Source organism: Pristis pectinata, chromosome 40 (assembly GCF_009764475.1).
Source record: "Pristis pectinata isolate sPriPec2 chromosome 40, sPriPec2.1.pri, whole genome shotgun sequence".
Taxonomy (NCBI): Eukaryota; Metazoa; Chordata; class Chondrichthyes; order Rhinopristiformes; family Pristidae; genus Pristis; species Pristis pectinata.
In genome coordinates this window covers 6,927,350-6,949,463 of record NC_067443.1, presented here as the reverse complement: position 1 = coordinate 6,949,463, position 22,114 = coordinate 6,927,350, and the positions used below count along the sequence as shown (strand labels likewise).

The 22,114-nt window shown below is 49.5% G+C and overlaps 1 protein-coding gene across 7 annotated transcripts in view; it reads right to left on the bottom strand.

Moving 5' to 3' along the window:
• The window catches only part of dap3 (death associated protein 3), a 33,103-nt gene that overhangs the window by 5,736 nt on the left and 5,253 nt on the right, over positions 1-22,114 (bottom strand). For 4 of the 7 annotated variants that reach the window (XM_052045680.1, XM_052045678.1, XM_052045679.1 and 1 more), the window contains exons 2-9: positions 19,825-19,871; positions 10,605-10,724; positions 9,179-9,280; positions 5,062-5,170; positions 4,191-4,283; positions 2,728-2,858; positions 1,612-1,692; positions 346-504 (exon numbers count right to left, since the gene is read on the bottom strand). In XM_052045680.1, coding sequence (XP_051901640.1) covers positions 346-504; positions 1,612-1,692; positions 2,728-2,858; positions 4,191-4,283; positions 5,062-5,170; positions 9,179-9,280; positions 10,605-10,724; positions 19,825-19,869 — 840 coding nt within the window. In that variant the 5' untranslated portion in view covers positions 19,870-19,871. Of the gene's footprint in view, positions 1-345; positions 505-1,611; positions 1,693-2,727; positions 2,859-4,190; positions 4,284-5,061; positions 5,171-9,178; positions 9,281-10,604; positions 10,725-19,824; positions 19,872-21,959; positions 22,084-22,114 lie in introns of all 7 variants that reach the window. The other 3 variants (XM_052045676.1, XM_052045675.1, XM_052045677.1) reach the window with 1 other exon arrangement.

Here is a 22,114-nt window from a genome sequence, read left to right as displayed (position 1 = left end):
CAATACTCAGCAGATCAGGCAGCATCTGTGGAGACAAAGCTGACATTTCAGGTCAATGATCCTCCCAAATGGGCTCGGCTAAGCTTGTCGAGTGCCATGTTAAACAGTTCAACTGGGATTCTACGGGAAAAGGTTTGCTCCATTGGGATTTTGTACAGTGGCAGTCAATGGGAAAGGTCTTGGGATTTTCCATTTGTACCTGGGCTGGACCACCCTCGGTGGAGAGACTAACCTTAACATTTGACCATTTCCGATGATGTAAAGTCACACAAATGAAGAGGTGCACCTGGGTACCACGAACGCGGAGGCAACAGAGTGTGTGAGGATTGGTCAAACCAGGAATACCTGACTCTTGTCCTCCTTCTTCATGGTGGTCGGTCCCCACAGAGCGTTGACCCCGTCGACTGCCACCAGCATCCGATACGTGTCAGGTAAACACTGCGACTTCAGCTCTTTGAACAGGACACCCACCACATCACTGGCATTCTTCACTCGTGCAATACCCTGAGTGGGGGAAGGTGGTGGGCAAGAAAAACACAGGCCATGCTTATGTCAGACTCTGCGCCAGTTCCTGCTCTATCTCGCTCCCTTACACCCTCCTCCTTGCCAGCAAGGGCCCGGACATCCTCATTGAGGTTCACCCTCCAATACAGCATCCTTGATCACTGCCACGGAGTTATACAGCCCTTCAGCCCAACTCATCCATGCTGGCCAAGGTTCCTTCCTGAGTCAGTCCCATTTCCCTCTGAACCTTTCCTATCCATGTACCTGGCCAAATGACTCCTAAACCATCGTAACTGCACCCACCTTTACCACTTCCTATGGAAGCTCTGTCCACCTACCCACTAGTTGCCCCTCAGATCCCCTTTAAATCTCCACCCCCCCCCCCCCCCAACTTTAAACCTACGTCCTCTAGTTTTGGACTCTCCTACCTTGGGAAAAAGACCGTGACCATCCTCCTTATAATCAGTCATACAGCACGGAAACAGGCCCTTTGGCCCAACTCATCCATGCTGACCTAGTGCCCATCTATGGGAGTCCCATTTGCCTGTGTTTGGCCCAGATCCTTCTAAACCTTTCCTATCCATGTACCTGTTTAAATATCTTTTAAACACTGTCATTGTAACTACCTCGACCACTTCCTCTGGCAGCTCATTCCATATACTGACCACCCTCTGTGTAAAAAAAAAAGTTGCCCCTCAGGTGCCTATTAAATCTCTCCCCTCACCTTAAACCTAGTTCTTGATTCCCCAACCCTGGGGAAAAGACTTGAGTGCATTCACCCTACCTATCCCCCTCATGATTTCATAAACATCCACAAGGTCACCCGTCAAGCCTCCTTCACTCCGAAGAAAACAGTCCCAGCCCGTGATTAGGGATTAAATTTCAGGACGACTTGGAGGTTGGATTTGGAGGAGTGCCACGACTTAGGAACATTGTAGGGACCAGTGGAGTTTGGATGGGATGAGGGGGACACGGACTCATCGGGTACCCTCTGCGCATTTGCTTAGAGGGCAGCCCATAGACTATTCAGCTGCACGAGGTGGATCTGGTGTTATACAGTGTCACACTCGTCTGGTGGATCTGGTACTTGGGAGAGTGATGCCTCACCTGGTCCACCACTTCACCCAAGGGTCGCCCCTCCTCGGTGGCCTCCCGCTTGCTCCAGGTGTACTTTTGCCGGGTTTTTAGCTGTTAGCAACAAACAAGGCAGTGTTAGTGTGGTCACACTGCAGTTTCACGACAAACTCAGACAGTGCACAAGCCCGCGTAAAAAAGGTATTAGGAGGGTAAATGATCACAAGCTCCCTCTTTTCATATCGCTGCCCCAACCAGGATCTCAGGGGAGAGTGTGACCTTATCATCGGCAAGGCCAAAATTCATTGTCCATTCTTAGCTAGCCTTCAGAAGGTGGCACTGAGCCTCCCTTTGCAACCGCTGTAGTCTGTGTGGTGAAGTTGGCCCACAGTGCTGTTGGGGAGGGAGATCCAGAGGTATTTAGACAGACACATGAACAGGTAGAATAGAGAGATACAGATTATGCACAGGCAGATGGGATTAGTTTAATTTGGCATCACGGTTGGCACAGACCTGGTGGGATAGAGGGCCTGTTCCTGTACTGTTCTAGGTTTCTATGTGAATTAGACCCAGCGACAATGAAGGAACTGCAGTACATTTCCAAGGCAGGTTGGTGTGAGACTTGAAGAGGAACCAGCAGGAGGTGGTGTCCCTGCGTGCCTAGGTTTCAGTTGTAGAGGCGGTAGGGTTTGCAAGGTGCTGTTGGAGTAGCCCGTACATTTTGCAGACAGTGCACACTGCTGCCACAGTGACTTCAGAAGCAGGGCGTTCATCATGTGGGCTGCTTTGTCCAAGATGCTGTCGAGCTTCTGAAGCTCTGCTCATCCAGGTCAGTGGTGCGTAGTCCATTACAGTCCTGACTTGTGCCTTGTAGGTAGTGGAGGGGTGTTGGGGTGTTCAGAGGTGGATCAGTGCAGCCTCTGACCTGCTTTTGGAGCCTCAGGATGTGTGCGGCTATTCCAGTGGTGCTACTGGTCAGTGGTGACCACTGGGATGTTGGTGGTGGTGGGAAATTTGGTGATGGTAGTGCCAAGGGGAGGTAATCACCACTTGGGCACCTGTGTGGCACAAACACCTCTGGCTGTTTCCCATCCCGTGCCCCAAGTGTATCGCTGCTTGGGCTGTGTCCCTGGACTGAGACCAGCTCACCTCAGCCAGGAATCGCTCGTTGGTGATGCGGAAGTTCTTCAGCCAGGTGGAGGCTTCAAGGGGCTGGTCAAAGCGAGCTTGGTTGTAAGTTGACGGCATCAGCTCCTTGCAGTGCTTGACCCACAAGTAGGCTGTGGTGGGAAAACAAAATGAAGCAAGGTTGAGGTTTATACAGCACCCAGGACAACCTTGCCGTGTCCCACAGCAGCTTACAGCCAAGGAAGTAATTGCAAAAAGTGTAGCCACTAACAGTGGGAAAGCCCCCAGTGCCACTATACGGCAGCCCTGGTTATACAACAGTACCCATACTGGATTGCCACCAAATATACCCCAGCTCAGTGCCCATCACAATGGAGAAACCAAGTAGATATACACTCACCAACCTGCAATATCTGCTTTCTGCTGTTGTGTTCCAGGCTGAGGCCAGCACCTCTACTTCCTCAGGAGGCTAAAGAAATTTGGCATGTCCCCATTGACCCTTACCGATTTTTATAGATGCACCACAGAGAGCATCCTATCTGGATGCATCGGAGCTTGGTATGACAACTGCTCTGCCCGTGACTGCAAGAAACTGCAGAGAGTTGTGGACACAGCTCAGCACATCACGGAAACCAGCCTCCCCTCTGTGGACTCGTCTACACTTCCCACTGCCTGGGTAAAGCAGCCGACATAATCAAAGACCCCTCCCACCCCGGACATTCTCTCTTCTCCACCTCCCATCGGGCTGAAGATACAAAAGCCTGAAAGCACATACCACCAGGCTGAAGGACAGCTTCTATCCTGCTGTTATAAGACTATTGCATGGTCCCCTAGTACAATAAAATGGACTTCGACCTCAAAATCTACCTCATCATGGCCCTTGCACCTTATTGTCTGCCTGCACTGCACTTTCTCTGTAACTGTAACACTTTATTCTACACTGTTATTGTTTTCCCTTGTACTACCTCAATGCACTGTGTAATGACATGATCTGTATGGATGGCATGCAAAACATCGCTTTTCGCTGTACCTCAGTACATGCGACATTAATAAATCAATTTACCAATTTTAAAATTTACACAATATACCACAGATCTAGCGTTTGACCAACTCCACCTCCCACCCCTCCAAGTCCCCCACCCCCCACCCCCGACCAATCCCCTTTGCATGTCCGTAAGCCCAGCTTTTCGAAAGCAACAAACAATCCGCTGGAGGAACTCAGCAGGTCGAGCAGCCTCAATGGAGAGGAGAGGAACTGTCGGCATTTCGGGTCGAAACCCTCCATCAGGTCCCTAACCCGAAACGTCAACAGATCCTCTGCCCCCCCCTCCCCCCCCCCAACAGATGATGCCCGGACCTGCTGGGTTCATCCAGTAGCTTGTTGGTTGCTCCAGATTCTAGCATCCACAGTCCAAGAGCCCGCCCCCACCCCTCATCTCTTGAGCCCAGTGAGTTTGGACAGGAGGAGGAATGAGTGTTCTTACCGTCTGGCACATACAGGATCAACCAGTTCTGTTTAGCGCAGTACTGGACCGCGTTGCACAGGGTGAGCGTTTTCCCACACCCCTTCTCGCCATCTGGAACAGCAGGGTGTCAAGGAATGAGCAGGGGTGATGTCATGGGCTAGCTGTGGCATGGATTTTGGCAGCAAAAGGAACAGGATTGAGGATTCATAGAGTAATACAGCACGGAAACAGGCTCTTCGGCCCAACTGGTCCGTGCCGACCAAGACGCCCAGCCAAGTCGGTCCCATTTACCTGTGTTTGGCCCATATCCCTCTAAACCTTTCCTATCCATGGATTCAAGTGTCTTTTAAACGTTGTTATTGTACCTGCCTCACCCACTTCCTCTGGCAGCTCGTTTCGTATATGGACCACCCTCTGGGTGAAAAAGTCACCCCTCGGCTTCCTATTAAATCTCTCCCCTCTCAACTTAAACCTACACTCTCTAGTTCTTGATTCCCCATCCCTGGGAAAAAATCTGTGCAGATTGACCCTATCTATGCCTCTCATGATTTTGTACACCTCTATAAGGTTACCCAGTCTCCTGTGCTCCAAGGAATAAAGTCCAAGCCTGTCCAACCCCTCCCTCCAACTGAGGCTCCACTCCCCTCCAGTTGAAAGCGTCCTCCTTTATCCTCTGCTAGGCTCCAACCTGCTTATGCACACTCAACTCAGCCTCTCCCTCACTGGAGGTGTTGGGGTTAATGGGCCCACGGCTGGGACTGTCCCAGGTTTAGCATCGGGTTCAAGCATCAATGCAACAGCATGTGGACAAGGTGACAACACAGGGACAGAACTCCCACCAAACAACCCCGTCAGGCTCTCCAGTCCATGATCTCAGTGGCAAGGATACAGATGACATATCGAATGACTGGGTGTGAATAATTGGCAGCCTTTAAATAACCGACCAGCTCCAGGCCTGGCCTCCGAACCATGATGCATGCCTCCCCGAAAGTCTTGATCTGAAACAGGACAGGACAAGGGATAACATGTGGCAGGAAAAATTAAAAAGCACATTATCTAAACAGATTGCAAAGCTCTGAGGCAGAGGGATCTGGGATACCTGGTGCATGACTCACAAGGGGCTGGTATGCAGGTACAGCAAGGAATTAGGCAAGGTAACAGAGCGTTATTGTTTACTGCAAGAGGAATTGTTAACAAAAGTAAGGAAAATATGCTTCATTTATGTAGAGCACTGTTGAGACCACATCTGGAGCAGTGTGTGCAGTATTGGTCTCCTTATTTGAGGAAGGATCTTAATGTGTTGGAAACAGTTCAGAGAGGATTAACTGGACTAAATTGGTAGGGTGGAGACACTAGGGACTGCAGACGCTGGAATCTGGAGCAACACACAATCTGCTGGAGGAACTCAGCAGGTCGGGCGGTATCTGTTTGGGGGGGGGGGGGGGGTGTGGGCGGGAGGAATTGTCAACATTTCAGGTCGAGACCCTGCATCAGGACTGACAGTGGAAAGGGGAAGTAGGCAGCACAATGAGGTGAGGGGAAGTGATGAGACAGGACTGAGGATGGGAGGGGGGAGGATAATGGGCAACTGCTCCCCTCTAGTGAAACGCAAAGCCTTTGCCCTCTGCTAGGCTCCTCATCTTTCACCCCTCCTCAGTCTGTCTCCTCTACCCTATCTCTGCCTCTCATAATTTTTTAAACTTCTGGTCAAGTCTCCCCTCAGCCTCCGACACTCCAGAGAAAACCCAGGTTTGTCCAACCTCTCCTTATAGCTCATACCACCTAGTCCAGGCAGCAGCCTGGTGAACCTCTTCTGCACCCTCTCCAAAGCCTCAACATCCTTCCTGTAACGGGGCAACCAGAACTGCACACAATACTCCAAGTGCGGCCGGACCAGAGTTTTATACAGCTGCAACGTGACTTCCTGACTTTTATACTCAATGCCTTCACCAACAAAGGCAAGTGGGCCATATGCCTTCTTTACCGCCCCATCTACTTGCGTGGCCACTTTAAGCTATGGGACCCCGAGATCCTTCTGTACGTCAATGCTGTCAAGAGTCCTGCCATTTACTGTACACTTTCCCCTTACGTTGCACCTCCCAAAGTGCAACATCTCACACTTGCCCGGATTATGCCACTTCTCCACCCATTTCTGCAATTGATATATATCCTGCTGTATCCTTCAACAGCCCTCTACACTGTCCACAGCTCCACCAGTCTTTGCAAACTTACTAACCCACCCATCTACTTTTTTGTCCAACTCATTTACATATATTACAAACAAATGCAGAGGAGATTTACAAGGATGCTGCCAGGATTGGGGAGCATGCCTTATAAAAGCAGGTTGAGTGAACTTGGCCTTTTCTCCTTGGAGCGACGGAGGATGAGGGGGGACCTGATAGAGGTGTATAAGATGATGAGAGGCATTGATCGTGTGGATAGTCAGAGGCCTTTTCCCAGGGCTGAAATGGTGGCCACAAGAGGACACAGGTTTAAGGTGCTGGGGAGTAGGTACAGAGGAGATGTCAGGGGTAAGTTTTTTTTACTCAGAGTGGTGAGTGCGTGGAATGGGCTGCCAGCAACGGTGGTGGAGGCAGATACAATAGGGTCTAAGAAACTTTTGGATTGGTACATGGAGCTGAGAAAAATAGAGAGCTATGGGGAAGCCTAGTAATTCTAAGGTAGGTACATGTTCGGCACAGCTTTGTGGGCCAAAGGGCCTGAATTGTGCTGTGAAAAAATGTTCTGACCTGCAGCGTTAACTGCTTCTCTTTCTCTGAGGACCAGCACAGGAACAGCTGACAGCCTCCTCCTGTGCTGTACATTTTATTACAGTACAGGAAGGTGGCCATTCAGCCCATCGAGTCAATGCCCAGCAGAGCAAACCCTTCAGTTCCATTCCCCCATCCTTATTTCCCGGCACCTCATTCTCTTACACCCATCAACTTTGCTTTAATTCTTTTGCCATTTACAGGGGGAATTCACGGCAGCCAATGAACCCACCGACTCCGCATGTCATTGGGATGGGAGGAAACCGGAGCACCTGGGGGAAACCCACATGGTCACAGGGAGAACATGCATACTCCACATACAGAGAGCATCGGCGGTCGGGATCGAACCCGATCTCTGGAGCGATGAGGCAGTGGGTCTACCCACTGCGCCAGTGAGCTACCCACACGGTGTCACTCTAATGCTGATATTCTAAGACTGGCCATTATTTTCTGGGTCCAGGTTCCTCCCCGGTACGAGCTGTGTGTGTGGTGTGCCAGGAGGGAAATTGATTTGCAGCTGGAAAGGGAGAATCCCGGGGGGGAGCACAATGGGAATTTGAGCATGGAGACATAGGAAACACTGCAGGAAAAGATCGCGATGCAGGGTGCTGGGGGACAGTTCTGTTCCTGCACAAACAACCCTAAAGGCATTTAGATGCAGACATGGAGACAAATCCCGCTGGGGACAGTCCGGGAATATGTCAGATTATATTAATCTGGGAAAAAAAACATCATTCTCAGCAACAGTGACCGTGAAACTACTGGACTGTGCTAAAATAATGATGAGTCAGATTACAGGAAGGAGATAGAGAGCCTGGTGACATGGTGTCATGACAACAACCTTTCCCTCAATGTCAGCAAAACAAGAGAGCTGGTCACTGACTTCAGGAATGGGGGCAGTGCACACGCTCCTGTTTACATCAACAGTGCTGAGGTCGAGAGGGTGGAGAGCTTCAAGTTCCTAGGAGTGAACATCATCGATAGCCTGTCCTGGTCCAACCACGTAGATGCCACGGTCAAAAAAGCTCACCAGCGCCTCTACTTCCTCAGAAGGCTAAGGAAATTCAGCAAGTCCCCGTTGACCCTCACCAATTTTTATCGATGCACCACAGAAAGCATCCTTTTCGGATGCATCACAGCCTGGTATGGCAACTGCTCTGCCCGTGACCGCAAGAACTGCAGAGAGTTGTGGACACAGCTCAGCACATCACGGAAACCAGCCTCCCCTCCAGGGACTCTGTCTACATTCCTCACTGTCTTGGTGAAGCAGCCGACATAATCAAAGACCTCACCCACCCCAGACATTCTCTCTTCTCCCCCCTCCCATCAGGCTGAAGATACAAAAGCCTGAACTACGTACCACCAGGCTCGACAGCTTCTATCTGCTGTTATAAGACTATTGAACGGTCCCCTAGTACAATAAGATAAACTCTTGACCTCACAATCTACCTTGTCGTGGCCTTTGCACATTATTGTCTGCCTGCACTTTCTCTGTAACTAACACTTTATCCTGCATTCTGTCGTTGCTTTTCCCTTGTACTACCTCAATGCACTGATACGATAAAATGATCTGTATGGATGGCAGGCAAAACAAAGTGTTTCACTGTACATGGTACATGTGACAATAATAAACCAATTTACCAACCATCCTCTTCATTAATGCCTGTGGGGGAGAGAACAGAGTCCCAGAGAGAGTTAGAACTCACACAGCACAGAAGCAGACCCTCCAGCCCACTGAATCTGTACTGATCATCAGGCACCCACTTACACAGATTCCCTTCTCTCATTTCCATCAATCTCCTAAGAGCAATCTACAGCAGCCAATTAATCTCACAACCCTCACGACTTTGGGACGAGGGAGCACCCGGGGGAAACCCACCCCTGGCCACAGGGAGAACGTGCAGACTCCACACACAGCATCGGATGTTGGGATTGAACCCGGGTCTCTGGCACTGCGAGGCAGCAGCTGCCACACCACTGTGCCACCTTAAATCTGCTGCTGGTCTAACAAGTGCAAGTCACTCACTTTGGACGATGAGTGACAAATGCCGGACATTCTGCAAAGTGAATCGAAACAATAAGAGGTCTCAAGAGGAGAGCGAGAAGGGGGTTGGGAGGAACCAGAGGTAGATTGGAGGCTGGATGAGAAATGGAAGTCTTCAGCAGTGTGCAGTAGGAGTTAAGGCAGGAGGTGACGAGTGAGGGAGGACACACACAGGTGAGGGAGACACCTACCTGTTGCTGGAAGCGGCGAGTGAAGCCATGAGGGAAGGTGGTCCTCAGGTCCCCCGGGGAGAGGGTGTAATGCAGCCCCACGTGCTGCTCTGTGTGCAGCCCCTGTACAAGACAGACATCAAACCCCGGTCACTCGTGCAGTCCTTTGGAATCGCACCTCAGATCCACACATCACTTCTATTATAATCGTTCTGCTCTTTTAAATCTAAATTCTATGCTCGATACTTTATTCTGCATTCTGTATCGTTTTACTTCGTACTGCCTCAATGCACTGTGTAATGAATTGATCTGTATGAACGGTATGCAAGTCAAGTTTTTCACTGTACCTCGATACATGTGACAATAATAAACCAATTCCAATCTGGCAGCACGTGGGTGAGGCAGAAGTCTGCCATGGTTGCCAGCTGCCAGGCAATTTACAGTGGCTGCATTCTGGAGGGAAGTGGAGTGTCCTCCAAGCACTGGTCACATCCCAACCATGCAGTGCCCGCGGACAGCAGGGTTGAAGGGGGAAAATGCACTCAATGTAATCTTCATGGAAAACGAAGCAAGATAATGAGAGCAGGTCATGCTGCAGGACAGGGGGGCACAGGTGGTTAAGACACTGACTTCCAGTTGTGGCTAGACCCAAGGCCGAAACAGACCCAGCGCCACATTTGGAATATCGTGTTAGTTTTGGTCACGTTGCTATTGGAAAGATGTCATTAAGCTGGAAAGAGTGCAGAGGAGATTTACGAGGATGTTGTTGGAACTTGAGGGGCTGAGTTATGGGGAGAGGTTGAGACTTTCTTCATTGGAGCATAGGAGGAGGGGTAATCTTACAGAGGTGTATAAAATCATGAGGGGCATAGATAGGGTGAATGCACTCTATCTATGTTTTTCCCAGGGTTGGGGAATCAAGAACTAGAGGGCATAGGTTTAAGGTGAGAGGGGAGAGATTTAATAGGAACCTGACAGGCAATCTTTTCACCCAAGGTGGTCCGTATGTGGAACGAGCTGCCAGAGGAAGTGGTCGAGGCAGGTACATTAACAACATTTGAAAGGCATTTGGACAGGTACATGGATAGGAAAGGTTTAGAGGGATAGGGGCCAAATGGGACTAGCTCAGATAAACACCTTGGTCGGCATGGACCAGTTGGGCCGAAGGGCCTGTTTCCATGCTGTATGACTCTGGGAGGAAGGTCCAGCTCATTTTCCTGGTTCAGCTGAGGCAGTGTCAGAGGATACACGTGTTGAGTTTGGAGCCTTCAAGCATGCGCTGCCACGGGCTTTTACAGACACAACTCGTACCCGAGGGCTGGTAATACCCCAGGCAGGGGGCACGGAGCCCAGGCAACATGCAGGAGCCGAGGGCTGCTTTACACCACCCTCAGAGTAGCAGCAGATGCACGAGAAGCTGCAGGCAGGCTTGAACGACGGCACTTACGGGATCGGTTTGACTGGTCCTGAAAACAGGCGGGGGCCTCCTGGTGTCTGCCTCCGTTTGGGGTGCCGCACACGCCTCCTGAAGCCCAGAGCTGTGATGGAAGGCACGGCCACGGTTAGCCTGGGGGATGAATGGAGATAAACAAGAGTGGTTAGTTACTGGTTTCTTGGCTGTCTGGGAGACCAGAGGGACGGTGGGGTAATGGCTGCACTCCTGGAGCACCGATCCAGAGACAGTTATTCAGGGAGTTTCAACTAGCCTTGGCAAGGGTTACACAGAACTACTGGGTTGCAGTAACAATCCATCCACCTCACCATCGACCAACCCCACATCTAGAAATCTTTTGATCTCCACTGTGGATGAACTCGATGACAGTCTCTCCTCAGTCCTGCAGGGGAGAGAAGTCCAAAGATGCACCACCCTTCTTATCCCAGTCCCCTACGTCTTACCTCTAGTTCTGAGAACGTGACACCTGGTTCTACACTCGTCTGCAAGGGAAGCCACTTCCCCCCCCACCCCCAGCCTTGTAAGAACGTTTAAAGCTTCATTCTGCTAAACTCCGGAGAGTACAGGCTCTCTTCTCACTGGGCAAAGCTACAAGCCCCAGAACCAGCCCAGTGGACCTTCACTTCCCTCCCTCTGTGGCAAGTACATCCATTTGTCATTGAGCAGAGCTCCAGTCGTGGTCTCACCAATATAATTCCAGCGAGACATCTTTACTCCTCAGCATGACAGCCTGGTTGACCCTTAACTGCCTCTCAACACGGGGGCAACTGGGGATGGTGAATAAATCCCAGCAAAGCCATGATCATCATAACACGGAAACAGGCCCTTTGGCCCAATGGGTCCATGCTGACTGTGATGCCTGTCTACATTAATCCCATTTGCCCCAGTAGGCCTGTATCCCTCTACTCCTTTCCTACCCATTTACCCATCCAAATGCCTTTGAAATGTTATAACTGCATCCACCTCTACCACTTCCTCTGGCAGCTCATTCCATATACGGACCACCCTCTGAGTGGAAAAACTTGCCCCTTAGGTCCCTTTTAAATTTCTCCCCTTGTCTTAAAGCTGCACCCTTTAATTCTAGACTCCCCAACCCTAGGAAACAGACTGATTATCGACTAACTATGCCCCTCAAATTTATGAACCTCTAAATGGTCACCCCTCAGCCTGCTACATTCCAGACCAGAATTATGGACTTTCATGAAGTGACATCCCATGAAATCACTGTTTACAAGAGTCACAGAGCAATACAGCCCTTCAGCCCAACCAGTCCATGGTGCCCACCCAATCTAGTCCCAATTTCCTGTGTTTGGCCCGTATCCCTTTGAGCCTCACCCCCCTTTGTGGGGTGGGGGGGGGGTGCAGGGAAAAGGGAGAGGGAAAGCAGCTGTCAATTTGCAGACAGCAAGTAGTATGGTCCCATGAAAGCTGCTCTCCAAGGTTCACAGAATTCTTGGCCTAGGTTTAAAAAGTTCTGCAACACAAAGCAATAAGAGAAGGGGTTACAGATGCTGCTGATCAGACACTTTTTTTAAAAGCACGTCATCATCAGACACAAAATACAATCAACAATCTGAACATACGAGAAGAGTTTGATATCTCTTTGAATCTCATTGAAACCTACCGGATACTGAAAGACCTGGATCCAGCGGACGTGGAAAGTCCACCGTAGGAGAGTCCAGAATCCGAGGGCACCGCCTCAGAATAAAAGGACATCCCTTTAGAACTGAGATGAGGAGGAATTTCTTCAGCCAGAGGGTGGTGAATCTGTGGAATTTGTTGCCACAGAGGGCTGTGGAGGCCAAGTCATTGGGTGTATTTAAGGCAGAGATTGATAGGTTCATGATTGGTGAGGGGGTTGAGAGTTACAGGGAGAAGGCAGGAGAATGGAATAGGGAAAAAAAATCCACCAGGATTAAATGGCGGAGCAGATTCGATGGGCCAAATGGCCTAATTCTGCTCCCTTACCTTGTGGTCTAATTCGATGGGCCAAATGGCCTAATTCTGCTCCCTTACCTTGTGGTCTATCAGTCAACTTCAAGATGACACTCGTGTTCTCGACTTTGGTTAACGGACAACAATGCTCATCACCACCCAGCAGAGGGCAGCATGCCTCAGAATTCAGGCTGGGAGCACACAAGTTCCTGTCAACGTTCCGCATCAGAAACACAACGGAGATCCTCAAAGCGTTTTTATTTAATTGTCCATGGGTTGTGGGCGGCACAGACAAGGCCAGCATTTATTGCCCCTTTCCATTGTGCTGAATTGAAATGGTAGTTTAGGGTCGGCTAGGTTGGTGGGTCTGTAGTTGCAGATCCAGACCAAGTGAGGACAATGAACATAGAACTTAGACTTAGAACATAGAACGGTACAGCACAGGACGGGCCCTTCGGCCTATCATGTCATGCTGACCAAATAAACCTAATCCACAGTCAATCCAACCCTTCCCCTCCTACACAGCCCATAACCCTCCATTTTTCTTACATCCATGGGCCTATCAGAGAGATTTTTTAAATGCCCCTACAGTATCAGCATCCACCACCACCCCTGGCGGTGCGTTCCAGGCACCCAGCACTCTCTGTGGAAAACAGAGGTAGGACATCTCCCTTGAACTTTCCTCCCCTCACCTTCAACGGATGTCCTCTGGTATTGGCCATTGTTGCCCTGGGAAAAAGACGCTGGGGATAGTGAACCGGATGAGGTTTACAACAGGTTTACGGTCACCATTGCAGACGACCCCTGTGACCATGATGACTATCTATGCTCCAATTTCTCCACACCAGGCCCGTCTCCCTCTCTGCCTTTCCCATTCAAGTACCCGTCCAAATGCCTTTTACATGTCGTCATCGTACCTGCCTCTACCACCTCCTCTGACTAGACTAGAACTAGGGGACAAAGTCTCAAGATTAGGGGTAGTAGATTTAGGACAGAGATGAGGAGAAATTGCTTTTCCCAGAGAGTAGTGAATCTGTGGAATTCTCCACCCAGGGAAGCAGTGGAGGCTACCTCATTAAATATATTTAAGACACACAGTTAGATAGATTTTTGCATAGTGGGGGAATTCAGGGTTATGGGGAAAAGGCAGGTACGTGGAGCTGAGTCCACGGATCTCGTTGGGTGGCAGAGTGGGCTTGACGGGCCAGATGACCTACTCCCCACTACTATTTCTTATGTTCTTTGGCAGCTCATTCCAGATAACCACCACCCTATATGTGAAAAAACCTGTTCCTCAGATCTCCTGGGAGCTCCTGTTCCCTCCCAAAGACATGATGACAGGTTATTGAGCTACTGTAGAATCCCATTAGTGCTGTTTAACGGCAAAATGAATCAGTTATACAGCATGGAAAAAGGCCCTTCCGCCCATCTTGTTCATGCCGACCAAGGTGCCTACCTGAGCTAGACCCATTTGCCAGCAATTGGCCCACATCCCTCTAAACATTTCCTAGCCATGGACTTGTCCAAGTGCTTTTTAAACATTGTAATTGTAGCCCCTCTACCACTTCCTCAGGCAGTGCATTTCAATTTTTATCGATGCACCATAGAAAGCACCCTGTCCGGATGCATCATGGCTTGGTATGGCAACTGCTCTGCCCATGACCACGAGAAACTGCAGAGAGTTGTGGAAACCAGCCTCCCCTCCATGGACTCTGTCTACATACACTTCGCTGCCTTGGTAAAGCAGCCAACATAATCAAAGACCCCACCCACCCTGGACATTCTCTCTTCTCCCCCCTCCCATAGGGCAGAAGGTACAAAAGCCTGAAAGCACGTACCACCGGGCTCAAGGACAGCTTCTATCCTGCTGTTATAAGACTATTGAACGGTTCCTTACTACGACAAGATGGACTCTTGACCTCACAATCTACCTAGTTATGACCTTGCACCTTATTGTCTACCTGCACTGCACTTTCTCTGTAGCTGTTACACCTTATTCTGTATTGTTATTGTTTTCCCTTGTTCCACCTCAATGCACTGTTGTAACGAAATGCAAGACAAGTTTTTCACTGTAGCTCAGTACATGTGACAATAATAAATCAATTCCGATTGTAGACTCCCCTATCCTGGGATAAAGACTGTAAGCATCCACCTTGTCTCTGTCCCTCATGATTTTATAAATCTTGACAAGGTCATCCCTCAGCCTCCTACGCTCCAGAGAGAACAGTTCTATCCTATCCAACCTCTCCCTATAACTCAAGCCCTCCAGTTCCGATAACATCCTCATGAATCTTTTCTGTAGCCTTTCTAACTTAATAGCATCCTTATCAAGAGAGAGTTGGTGGACATAATTGAGAGAGTTCGACCAATGCCAGTAGAACTACTGCCTCACAGCTGCAGAGACCCAGGTTCACTCCTGACCGCTGACGCTCTCAATGTGCAGTCTGCATGTGCTCCCGGTGACTTTGTGGGTTTCCCTCAGGTCCTCCAGTTTCCTCCCACATCCCAAAGACGCGTGGGGTCGGTGGGTTAATTAGCTGACATAAACTGACTCTTGGTGTGTGGGCGAGGGGTAGAATCTGGGGGGAGTTGATGGGAGTGTGGGGAGAATTAATGCAAGTGGGTCGCTGATGGTCAGCATGGACTCAGTGGGACCATTCTGTGCTGGGAACTACAATAAGTTGCAGGTGTAAGGAATGGAACGAATGGGAACGAGCATTTGGGAGACCAGCAGGAAGATCTGGCAGCTGCTGCAGGCATCTTCTGTCACAGGGGATCCTGACTCACGGCCGCACTTGCACCTTGCGAAGTGTCCGGGTTACAAACACTTCACAGGAACAGAACCCTGTTGTCACCTGGGGGGGGGGGGGGGGCCTGTAAGTTGCAACACACAAAAAGCTGGAGGAACTCAGCAGGTCAGGCAGCATCTGTGGAGGGAAATAGACAATCAATATTTCGGGTCGAGACCCTTCATCTGGATGGAAACGTTGACCGTCCATTTCCCTCCACAGATGCTACCTGACTCGCTGAGTTCCTCCGGCTCTGTGTGTCACTCCAGATTCCAGCATCTGCAGTCTCTTGTGTCTGCACTGTGGAACCTTTAAGATACTAGCTAATTATTCGAAATCGAATACACCAACTACTGTGGTGGGATTCGAACTGCTGTCCGAAGATCAACAGACAGGTAACCTGTCCAATTTGCCAGTGTACTGTGTATGGAGGGAGGAGGGGCAGGTATGATTGGCCCCAGCGCCGCTGGGCTACAGATGAGGTGACGGAGGAAGGAGCAGGACTTCCTGCTCCATGCCACCTTTCAGTGACTCTGCCGCACCACTCGCTGCTGTGTGCACCCAGCACTTTACAACAACCGATCTCGGCCACAACTGGGAGCAGGAGAGAAATCTGGGGCTGCCACCTCAGAGGCAGGCAATTGTAAGAGAGCCTGTTTAGAGGTGGCTGGAGGCCAGACAGAAGTACGTTCCACGGCTGAAGATACATTTCAGTGATGTCAGCCAAGAGACAACTACCAGCTTTCCTGCAATGCTGTGGCCCTGGCATTTTTTTTTACATCCACCTTAACGGACAGACAGGGACTCTGTTTAATAGCTCGTCAGGAAGGCAGTGTGGTGCTCCCCAAAGCAATGCCCCTTCGAGCAGGGCAGCAGCATTGGAACTCAGTCTGTACTATGGGCTCATGTTTCTCGAGCGTGCCTTGCAACCACTAAGGTGGGAGAAGGACACTCAGAGGTGACAAACATGCCTCAGCTGAAGATACAAGGTTAGCTTTGCTGACCTCCCCACCCCAACAGATTATGCACGCAATTCCTTTTAGAAGGTTACACCTCAACCTCGTACAAGATACTGCTGAGGGGAGTATTGTGTTGTGTTTTGGTCACCCTGCTATAGGAAAGACGTTATTAAGCTGGAGAGAGAGCAGAAAAGATTTACAAGGATGTTGCCTGGACTGAGTTGTAGGGAGAGTGGGCAGGCTAGGACATTTTTCCTTGGAGCGTAGGAGACTGAGGGGTAATCTTATATGTAAAATCATGAAGGGCATAGATAGGGTGAATGTCTTTTAACCTGGGATTGGGGAAATCAAGAACTAAGGGGCATTTATTGAAAGTGAGAGGGGAAGTATTTAATAGGAACTTGAGGGGCAACATCTTTTTAAAAAAACCGTGGGTGGTATGTATATGAAACGAGCTGCCAATGGAAGTGGGTGAGGCAGGTACAATAACAACTTTTAAGAGACACTTGGATAGGAACGGTTTAGAAGGATGTGGGCCAAACACGGGCAAGTGGACGGTACTAGCTTAGATGGGCATCTTGGTCAGCATGGACATGGTGGGCCGAAGGGCCTGTTTCTGCGCTGTATGACTCTATGACTCTCCTAGCTCACAGTTGCTTCTGTGCTTCACCTTCACAAGGAAGCAAGTCTTTGCCTGCTCTCCAACCTTGTGACCCTCCCCGCCCCCCACCCCCCAAAAAATTCCCCAAGTTTCTGTGGCAAAAGCTGCATTGAACTCTCAAACCCAGGGCCTTTGCTCTATTGCACGGAAGTATCTGTTGATTACTGGTGCACAAAGATGTAAAGCAATTAAGATGTCCACTCCCTCTAGTTACTTCCTCTGCTTCACGCCCTGACAATCAACTCATGAGTATGCAAGGCTGGAACCGAAACCAAGCACTGTGACTATTTCTGGAGGAACACACTGAACAGCAGAGATGTTAAACTCCGTATCAAGCCTTGATTGAACTGCACTGGGAGCACCGTGCACAGTTCTGGTATCCATATGTCTTTGCTAGACCACACAAGGAGTGCTACACACAGATCTGGTCTCCATATGCCTTGGTTGCACAACAATGGGAGCACTGCACACTGCTGTGGTCTCCATCACCCTCGGTTAGATGCACAGGGAGCACGAAACAGTTCTGATCTCCCTCTATCTTGGTTACACCATACTGCAGGGACTGTGCACAGTTCAGGTTTCCATATCCCTTGGTCAGACCACTGGGAACACTGTGCATTATTCTGGTGTCCACATACCTTGGTTAGACCACACTTGGAGCACTGTGCACAGTTCAGGTCTCTGTATGCCTTGGTTAGACCACACTGGGGGGCACTGTGCGCAGTTCAGGTCTCTGTATGCCTTGGTTAGACCACACTGGGGGGCACTGTGCGCATTTCAGGTCTCTGTATCCCTTGGTTAGACCACACTGGGGGGCACTGTGCACAGTTCTGGTCTCCACCTACTTTGCTCAGACCACCAGAAGCACCATGCAGAGCTCTGATCTCCCTATGTCTTGTTAAGGCCACACTGGGGGCACTGTGCAGAGTTCTGATCTCCCTATGCCTTCATCAGACCCAGGAGAGGACTTACATAGAGCTCTCATCTCCACATCATGAAAAAGTCAGGGGGCCATGGGAAAGGGTGCAAAAAATGTTTGTGTGTGATACTGGAACTGGAGGTTGTAGCTTGATGCAAAGATTTTAGAGTGGTTGAGAAGAGATCTTCAACATTACACCTCACGAAAAGAAAGATAGCAGGGGTTGTTGGAGATCAATCATCCTAGCCGCAAAACATCACTGCAGGAGTTTCCCGGTCCAACCACCTTCAGCTGCTTCATCAGTAACTTTCCTACCGACAGAATGGTCAGAAATAGGATGCTGATACTTATACAATGTTCAAATCCATTGGCAACTCCTCAGCAAATGGTGCAGTCAGAGCCTGCACACTGTCACACCTAGACGACGTTCAGGTATGGGCTGACAAGTGGTAACATTCATGTTACAAGATCTACAAGAGAGTGCCTAACCACCTACATCTGATATACTAAAGCATCACCATTGCCAACCTGTCATCTTGTGGGGTAGGGCCACTATCGACCAGAAGGTCAGCAGGACCAGCCACACAAATACTGTGGCTACGACAGTGGTCTCCTGTGCCGCGCCGCTCACCTCCTGGTAACCCAAAGCCTTCTGCCATCTACAAGGCACAAACCTTCAGAGAAGGCTTACAGGGCTGATACCCGAACAAGGACAGCAATCTCAGGGGACCATCACCTCCTGCAGGTACTCCTCCAAGACGCACACCACCCTTACTTGGTAAAGTATCTCCCAGTCCTTCATGGTCACTGGGCCTGAATCCTGGAACTCATTCCCCAACAGCACTGTGGGAGCACCTTCAGTGGAAGGACTGCAGCGGTTCAAAAAGGCTCACCGTCACCTTCTCAAGAGCAATTGGGAATGGGCAACAAATGCTGGCCTTTTCAACCATGCTCAGAGCCCAAGAAATTAATAATTAAAAGCAACATCATGCAAGGTTCAATGGGTTAGATTGCCAGTCTCCCTCTCAAGCCTGTTCCATTACGTAATGGGGCCTCATCTACCCATCAACATCCGAAAATACTCACCCATCTCAGGTTTAAAACCACAATCACATCTTACTGCTTCTTATGATATAGAAAGAGGCTATTCCACCCATCCAGTTTATGCTAGCACTCAAAATAATCCCATTCCTTCTGACCCATTCTCTTTTGCACGTCCACCTGGTGAGGTGTTTGTTTGCCAATAAGCATAGGGACCTTTAAAAAAAAACTAACAAATCCATCCAGGAGAAACATATTTACTTGGGGGAGTGGTGACAAAGTGGAACTCGCTACTACAGATACGAGAGACTACAGACGCTGGAATCTGGAGCAACAAACAATCTGCTGGAGGACTCAGCAGGTCAAGCAGCATCTGTGGAGGTGGGTGGGTGGGGGGGTGGGGGTGATAAGTATAGGAATTGTCAGTGTTATGGGTCAAAACCCTGCATCAGGATTTCAACCTGAAACACCAAAAATTCCTCCCTCTCCCCTAACAGATGTTTCTTGCTACTACAAGGAATGGTTGAAGTTAAAAAGTCAAAGTCGAGTTTATTGTCATCTGCACAAGTCCATGTGTGCACAGATGCAATGAATAACCTATTTGCAGCAGCATCACAGGCACAGAGCATTAGATACACAATATTTACAAAAACATCAATTAGAAGCAGTTTTTTTTAACAATAAAGAACAAAATTAGAACAAAAAAGTCATTGTAGTGTAAAGCGATCGTAGTGTTGCTATACTGATTAGGGTTGTGCAGGTTGGTTCATGAACTGAATGGTTAGCAGCAGAGATCAGTTTTGGGGGTGGGTGTGGGGGTGGAAACTTGATTAAAATGCTCAAGGAGGGAAAGAGAGGTGGGAGGAAACACAGGCAGAAGAGGTGACTTCAACTAACACACAGCACTCACCAGTCGGCAGAATCTGGCAATCACCGGCATGCTCCTCACCGACATCCCTGTGAGGAGAAAGGAGGGGATTTCGTCAGCTTCATTCCTCGTGGGTCAGAATGGCTCAGTACAGCTCTTCCCACCCTGTCTCTTGCAAGGAACTTATCCCTTTTTCTCCGCTGCATGATGAGGCTTTCCACTCCAGGACATCCGTGACGTCCAACTTCTTTACCAATGGTGGCATCCCCCCTACTGTGGTCAAGAGAGCTCGCACCCGCACCTCTTCTTTCACCCCCACCCTTCCCAGACCCAACAGGGATAGAGACCCCCATGTCCTCACATTTCATCCTACTTGCCTACATATCCAACACATCATTCTCCGCCACTTCCGCCATCTCCAATGGGACCCCACCACCAAGCACATCTTCCCCTCCCCGCCCCTTTTGCCTTTCGCAGGGATCGCTCTCTCCCTGACTCCCAAGATCACTCGTCCTCCTCCCCCCCCACCACCCAATCCTGCTCCCACCCCAGGAACTTTCCACTGCCCCTGCCATAGGTGCAACACCTGCCCCAATGTCAGTCCTCGGCCTCCTCCACTGCCAGGAGAATTCTAAGTGCAAACTGGAGGAACAGGACCTCATTTTCTGTTTTGAAACCTTGCAGCCTAACAGCCTAACCTTGACCCGAAACACTGACCGCCTGCTTTTCTCCATGGATGCTGCCTGGCCTGCTGAGTTCCTCCAGCATCATTGTGTTTTTCATCTAGATTCCAGCATCTGCAGTCCTTTGTTTCTCTATAATTCCGAGCAAACTCATCTCCAAACTCCCTGACCTGGGACTCAACACCTCCCTTTGCAATTGGATCCTCGACTTCCTGACCAACAGACCACAATCAGTGAGGACAGGCAGCAAAGCCTCTGCCACGATTACCCTCAACATTGGTGCCCCATAAAGCTGCATCCTCAGCCCATAACTTCACTCCCTACACACTCACGGCTGTGTGGCCAGATTCTGCTCCAACTCCATCTACAAGTTTGCAGCAGACACCACCGTAGTGGGCCGAATCTCAAATTACGATGTTGGAGTACAGGAAGGAGACAGACAGCCCAATGGCATGGTTTTATAACAACAACCTTCCCTCAATGTCAGCAAAACAAAAGAGCTGGTCACTGACTTCAGGAAGGGGGCAGTGCACATGCTCCTGTTTACATCAATGGTGCTGAGGTCAAGAGGGCAGAGAGTGTCAAGTTCCTAGGAGTTAACATCACCAATAGCCTATCCTGGTCCAACTACGTAGATGCCCCGGCCAAGGAAGTGCAGCAACACCTCAGGAGGATAAAGAAATTTGGCATGACCCTTTGCCCCTCACCAATTTTTATTGATGCACCATAGAAAGCATCCTATTCGTACGCATCACAGCTTGGTATGGCAACTGCTCTGTCTGAGACTGTAAGAAACTGCAGAGAACTGTGGACACAGCTCAGCATGTCATGAAAACCAGCCTCCCCTCCATGGACTCTGCCTACACTTCCCGCTGCCTCAGTAAAGCAGTCAGCATAATCAAAGACCCCATCCACCCCAGACATTCTCTCTTCTTCCCCCTCCCATCGACAGAAGATACAAAAGTTTGAAAGCACATAATACCAGACTCAAAGACAGCTTCTACTCTGCTATTATAAGACTATTGAACAGTCCCTTTATACGATAATAATGAATTGACCTCAATCCACCTAATCATTGCCTTGCACCTTATTGTCTACCTGCACTGTCTCTGTAACTGCAACACTTTATTCTGCATTCTGGTATTCCTTTTCCCTTGTACTGCCTCAATGTACTGATGTGATGAATTGATCTGTATGGATGGCAGGCAAAACCTCCATACATGTGACAATAATAAACCAATTTATCACATTACCTAACAATATTTTGTTTGGCTCCTATACATTAAACATTTAAACATCCTGTTCTCATTAACCCCACCACTTTAGGCCCAAGATGAAGGGAGGACCAGTAAGGTGTTGGGTGGCACAGTTACTAAGTTGCTGGTCTGGGAGCCAGAACTCTGAACTATGGATCCAGAGACAAGGGCTCAAATCCCATCCCAGCATCTGGTGAATTTAAGGTCATCTGTATCTATCGACAGTAATCTTATTTACCCATACAAGGTCTGTAGATTTTCATGCCTTGGCGATGCAACAATTTGTCAAGTTGCTTGTTAAATGTTTCCAGAGTATCTGTCTCCACCACTTGTTCAGGGAGTGCATTCCAGATTCCAACCACCTTGTGTAGAAAAAAAAATTCCTCTCAGATC